The sequence below is a fragment of the Borostomias antarcticus genome, assembly GCF_949987555.1.
Source record: "Borostomias antarcticus genome assembly, chromosome: 9".
Taxonomy (NCBI): Eukaryota; Metazoa; Chordata; class Actinopteri; order Stomiiformes; family Stomiidae; genus Borostomias; species Borostomias antarcticus.
Genome location: NC_140242.1, coordinates 10,937,899 through 10,943,898, shown reverse-complemented (window position 1 = coordinate 10,943,898; position 6,000 = coordinate 10,937,899). Strand labels below are relative to the sequence as shown.

Sequence of the window (6,000 nt, the reverse complement as noted above, 5' to 3'; positions counted from 1 at the left end):
CGACAGATGCTCAAAACTATCAACAAAGCTGAAACGCTGTTGATATGCAATAACTGGTGAAGTTAGCGGATGGTTAGTTGAATGTGTGCCGATACAGTAGATGAACGTCATGAGATGATCTGTAAGAATCCCTGCTTTAAATGTGTACCGTGTGGTGCAAGCTCCAGCCACCAGGGGGGGCTGCTCTGCTAACAGGCCAGACAGGGGGACCTGTGAGCATTGTCGTGGGGTTCGATGCTAGCGGTGCAGACCCCCCACACCCCCAGACCCCTCTTGACTGTGCCATGAGTTCAGCTTATTCCTTCAGCATCAGTAACTGCAACATGTACCTAAAATATTGCATTTCACAAATGTATTTATTTTTGTTAATCAATCTTCATATTGTACAAAAAAAAGAAAGTATATTTTAATGTGTAAGAGGTTTGTATCTAACCGTGGAATTTTATTTGCTCACATAGTCAATTTTGAGATATCACGTGAATATATCACATTTCATTTTCAAAAGTGCTTTTTTCACCTTCGCAATAGGTGATAGATATAGCTATATTGATCGCAGTGTGAGTTGGGCACTACTGGTTCGTTTGGGAAGGTTAATTTAACACATACTGTACATTAACTGTACAATTGTAATTTCCTCATTGAAACTGGACATTCTGTACTTAATTTCACATTTTATGTGTAAGACCATCTTGGCAATAATACTGAGCTTAATATTAAAGCTGTAATGATTGAAGCAAAATGTCTTTACTGAAAAAGCTATTTTGGTTTATTATCTGAAAAGCAACTAACTCAACTGCTACCTGTAAACACTGTCAATACAGCACTGTTTTATAAGCTGGTGAAGCATAGAATACAAGAACTAGGTTTATATGCTTCGAGTACAGTAGCAGTTACTATACACACACACACACACAAACTTGCAAATCATAAAAAGACTATATGCAATGATCGCGTGTGTGTTTCAACACAGATACATTTATTTTATGCTCCTTTGTTACAGATATTGCTAACATGTACCCCCTTGATTGAACTGTACTTGGAGTTGATATTGTAGGATTGGGTTCAAGACTTGTATGAGCAGGGGTTCAGTTTTGAGTTGATACCAGGTTGGTAGTTAGTTATTATCCACCGCCTGTGTCCCTGTGCGTGGCTGTTCCAGATGGAATAGTGCTATCTGGTCATTCATGTTGACCTTTTTGTATTGCAAGGTATTTGTATCATACGACTATTGGTGCACATCTTGCTTTGATATTTTCTATTTTCATACAAGGTCTGTACAGCTTCTTTTGTATGCACAGGCATCCATTTTGTTTTGTTCTTGCATGAAATGCGTAAGATCTTCCAGAGAGAAAGGTTATTTGCATATAATTGCATTTGGTACTATAGTCTACTACCCATTAAGCAATGGTTATATTTCATATAATGCATATTTTATTTTCAAAATTTACGCCAAGTATTTAAATCAGAACAAGGTATTTTTAGAGTATTGTAAAAAGGGAACTGTTTTTTGAGGTTACACTTTTGTCTGTGTTTATGGTGTGATCATTTTAAATGGGCATAAATGCAGCTAAAAGAGTTGCCACTGTTGTACAATACTGCAGACTATTCACAAATAAAGTCTTTGCATGTACATGTTTGCTTCTGTTTTAATGGTCTGAGTTGGAGGTCTAATCTTCATATATATATATATATATACTAACAAACAGATCAACATTTAGTCCAATGCTGAAAACAACATTCATTTTATTACCCCATCTCTTCATACACTCCACAAAAACACATTTAGTTTATTCTTTATAAAAATGATCTACAAAAAGATGATTCAAGTATATTCTCGGATTACATTTTAAATGTTCAAGTATGTACATTTGATTGGTCTGCAAAGATTGCACTGCACGTGTCGAGTTTCACGGACATGATTGAAGAATGTGTTAACTAGCGTGTGTGTGTGCATGTGTGTGTGTGTGTGTGTGTGTGTGTGTGTCCTAGCTACTCCACGTGAGCCTGAATCCGGAGGGCAGGACTGCGTACTGGGCCTGGAACACGATGTAGACGTGATGTGAGGAGGCCGTGAAGGGAGCGATGTTGGTCTCCTGGGAGGGAGAGAGGAGGGGTGAAGGAATAGAGAGTGTTCAACAGTGTTCAACAGTGTTCAACAGAGTGTCCAGGAGGGGGCTTCTAACTATGTATAGCTGTTACAATACATTGTTAAATGTTTATGGTTAGACAGATGAGGTGAGAGTTTCTTCATCTGTTCTTCATCTCACTGTTGATATAAAGTGCAAAACAAGTCATCATCCAGATCATCAACTCATCCAGTGTGTGCGTGTGTGTGTGTGTGCGCATGTGTGTGTGTGTTGCAACATTTAGCTAGAACGTGTTTCCGCGGTCGTTGCCATGGTCCATACCATTCCACAGTATGGACCAATCGGAGGGGAGCTGGCGTCATGACCGTCGTACAGCTTCAGGAAGTTATTCTGGCAGTCTCCCGGGTCGTCGATGCTGATCTGGGCGAAGGTGACGGTCACCACGCGGTCATTAGGCGCTCGGATGCCCCACTCGCAGCGGGTGGCGTTGGCGTACGTGCCGGGGTAGTTGGGGCTCGTCACAGAGCCGTGGTCTCCATACAACGTACCTCCACAACCTGGAGACACAACTCATGCATAAATTCACAAACCACATGCAAAGATCAATAGAGTTTAAATCTATAAAACGTTGGTCTATCAGAAGAGGCCCTGTGGTTCCGTTAGCTGAGCCTGTCCTCTGGGTTTGGCTCGTGAAGGGATCATAATCGTAGCCTCATGGGACCATCCTGATCTCGCCAGCTCACATTCAGTTTAAACTCCCCATATCAGTCTGGACTTCCCCCTTTCTCCAACGATTATTCTCCGATTACATTTTGACAGAGTGTGCAGAGTTTCTCGGAGGAAAATACGTTTTTGCCGTTCTTCCAACTGGATTTGGCAAAGGTTTTGTTATGCTGATTGTCTGAAGTTAGTTTGTCAAGGCAAGTACTCCCGCCCAGGATACGTGTTGGAAATAGGGGGAAGGCCAGACTTGATCTGGGGAGCGAAAACTGAACATGAGCTCGCTGGTCTCAGGATGGTCTCATGAGGCCACTGTAATCATGCACTAAAATGTCTGTAACTTTGAACTAGTTGGTTATTTTTGTGTCTATCCATATATGGTACTAGAAGAGTGCCTGTCGGAGTGCCTGTCGGAGTGCCTGTCGGAGTGCCTGTATAATGCCAACACTCTAATGTTATTACAATGTAACAACACTGCGCTAGAGGACTCGGACCTTGTGGAGAGGAGGTCCACGTGACCTCGAAGCCGAGGCGGGCGCCAGAGAAGTCGGTCTTGAAGCGCAGGTACAGCTGGTTGGCGCCCGGGAATATGGGGTTGGGGATCGTTACTCCACAGAACTTCCCAAGGAGGGGGGCGTCAGCTGTGCTGCCGTTGCGCACCTGACAAACACATCACAGGTGACTAGGTGTGTGTGTGTGTGTGTGTGTGCAAGAATATGGGGGTAGGAAAAGTGTGTCTGTGTGTGTGTGTGTGTGTGTGTTTGTGGGTGTGTGTTTGTGTGTGGGTGTGTGTGCATGCAAGAGTGAATGAGTAGGTAAAGTGTGTGTACTGTATGTGTGTTTGTGTGTCTGTCTGTGTGTGCAAGAGGGTGTGAGAAGGTAAAGTGTGTGTGTGCACGTGTGTGTCTGTGTCTATGTATGTGTGTGCAAGAGTGTATGAGTAGGTTAAATGTGTGTATGTGTGAGAGTGTATGTGTGTGAGTGTGTCTGTGTGTGCAAGAGTGTGTGAGTAGGTAAAGTCTGTGTGTGTGTGTGTGTGTGTGTGTGTGTGTGTGTGTGTGTGTGTCCTCACCTCCAGGCTGTCATAGCCGCAGGTTCCGTGGTTCTCCAGGTTGAAGCTGTTGAAGAACAGGGAGATGGAGTTGTTCTGGGGGGCCTTCAGGACGATGGTGCAGTCCATGTTATGGGGGTAGACGCCTGGCCAGCCCGGGCTCTTCAGGTAGCCGTAGGCCTGCTCATAGGTCCGGCTGCAGCCTGGGACGCAAAACAGAGCGGTCAGTCCAACACAGACGACTCAGACCGGCCAGTCCAACACAGATGACAACGACCGGTCAGTCCAACACAGACGACTCAGACCGGCCAGTCCAACACAGACGACTCAGACCGGCCAGTCCAACACAGACGACACAGACCAGTCAGCCAAACACAGACGACACAGACCAGTCAGCCAAACACAGACGACACAGACCGGCCAGTCAAACTTGATCTGACACATGATAGAACTGACAACGGCATCAGGCACGATTTGAACATGACATTGGTAGGGGCTGGGAAGAAAAACATGACAATCAATCAATTAATTAATTAATTAATCAATCAATAAATCAATCGAATGATTGTCATGCTTTCGTTCCCACAGCTCCCGAGCCCCTGGTATAATGATGAAGGTTCTTGGTGATCAGACGGGGTTCCTACCTGCCACCTGGTAGGTGAGGCTCATGCCGTTTCCGGCCATGAAGGCGTCAGACTTGAAGGTGACGTGCATGGTTCTCCCATAGCTGTAGAAGTCGGGGACCTGAGAGTCCGCTGCACAGAACTTATGCGACTGCCCATAGTCTCCCTGTGTAAACGCATGACAGAGGGGAAATGGGTTCTGGGACGCAACACAGCGATCGAACCTCGAAAGGAAGGTAGTGTTCTACAAAACACCCAAGGGCTTCTTGAGGCACTAATAAGGGTGGCCGCCACTGGAGGTTTGGTCCTGATGTCTGCATTCCCCAAAATGCACTAGAGGGAAAAATATGTTTTTTTTTCCTGTTTTCCTTTTTCATATACGGTATAATAACAAACAACAGTTTTAAGATCTCTAAATAGTCATATTTTGTTAAAATCCATGTCTGGCGAGAAGTGTAAACAGCTCTGATTCTTTGAAGCCCTTTTTCTCTGCTTAGTGATTTCGGGTGTACCAGCATTCACAGAGGCATATCTTCTTCATATATTTGCAGATTTCAATGCATGGGACATAATTTGAAAGCTTACAATTTACATTTTCACAATCTGTTAAAAATAAAAAAACGCAAAAATGACCTTTGGAGACAACAGGACCAAACCTCCAGTGGCGGTCACTGAATCAGATTCTAGATGATTCTTCATGTTCTGGCTCTACCCCCCACCCCATGTCTGACTGCAGCCCCCCCCCCCCCCCCCCCCCCCCCCCCCGCGCACCCCCCGGGGCCCCAGACAGGCTCTCACCAGGGGCCAGTCCTTCAGCTCTAGGTAGTTGGAGCTGCAGCTCTGGCTGGGCTGGAGGACCAGCTGCTGCAAGGCGATCTTGATGTTCTCCTGGGGCGGCGCGTCCAGCACCCAGCGGCACGACGTGAAGGGGGGGTAGGTGCCGGGGTAGAGGGGCGAGGTTAGCGTCTGGGCCGCCGCCGTGGCGTTGAGGGTGCCTCCGCACAGTCCTGGGTAGATGACACACACACGCGTGCACACACACAGATACACACACAGGTACACACACACACACAGATACACACACACACACATACACACACACACGTGCACAAACACACACACACACACACACAAACAAACAGAGACACACAAACACACACAAACACACACACACAATTGCACACACATACACACACACACTGAATGAGTTGATGATCTGGATGAGAACTGTACAATAACTAATAATAATAATAATAATAATAATAATAATAATAACAACAATGTAAAAATCCTTCATTGGATTGGAAATGTTTGCTCTGGTTAGGATGGGAAATGTTTGTGTTGTTGGCTGTCTCTGTCTGGGAGGAATGAGAGTGGGTTCCTTACTGTCTCTGTCTGGGAGGAATGAGAGTGGGTTCCTTACTGTCTCTGTCTGGGAGGAATGAGAGTGGGTTCCTTACTGTCTCTGTCTGGGAGGAATGAGATTGGGTTCCTTACTGTCTCTGTCTGGGAGGAATGA

At 45.4% G+C, this 6,000-nt stretch overlaps 1 protein-coding gene across 1 annotated transcript in view; it reads right to left on the bottom strand.

Moving 5' to 3' along the window:
• Window positions 1–1,985: 1,985 nt before the first annotated feature.
• The window catches only part of cubn (cubilin (intrinsic factor-cobalamin receptor)), a gene marked incomplete at its 3' end in the record, with an annotated part of 64,364 nt that continues 60,349 nt past the window's right edge, over window positions 1,986–6,000 (bottom strand). Inside the window, exons 62-67 of the mRNA XM_084443357.1 lie at window positions 5,280–5,488; window positions 4,503–4,647; window positions 3,880–4,061; window positions 3,302–3,467; window positions 2,409–2,644; window positions 1,986–2,093 (exon numbers count right to left, since the gene is read on the bottom strand). Coding sequence (XP_084299483.1) covers window positions 1,986–2,093; window positions 2,409–2,644; window positions 3,302–3,467; window positions 3,880–4,061; window positions 4,503–4,647; window positions 5,280–5,488 — 1,046 coding nt within the window. The remainder of the gene's footprint in view (window positions 2,094–2,408; window positions 2,645–3,301; window positions 3,468–3,879; window positions 4,062–4,502; window positions 4,648–5,279; window positions 5,489–6,000) is intronic.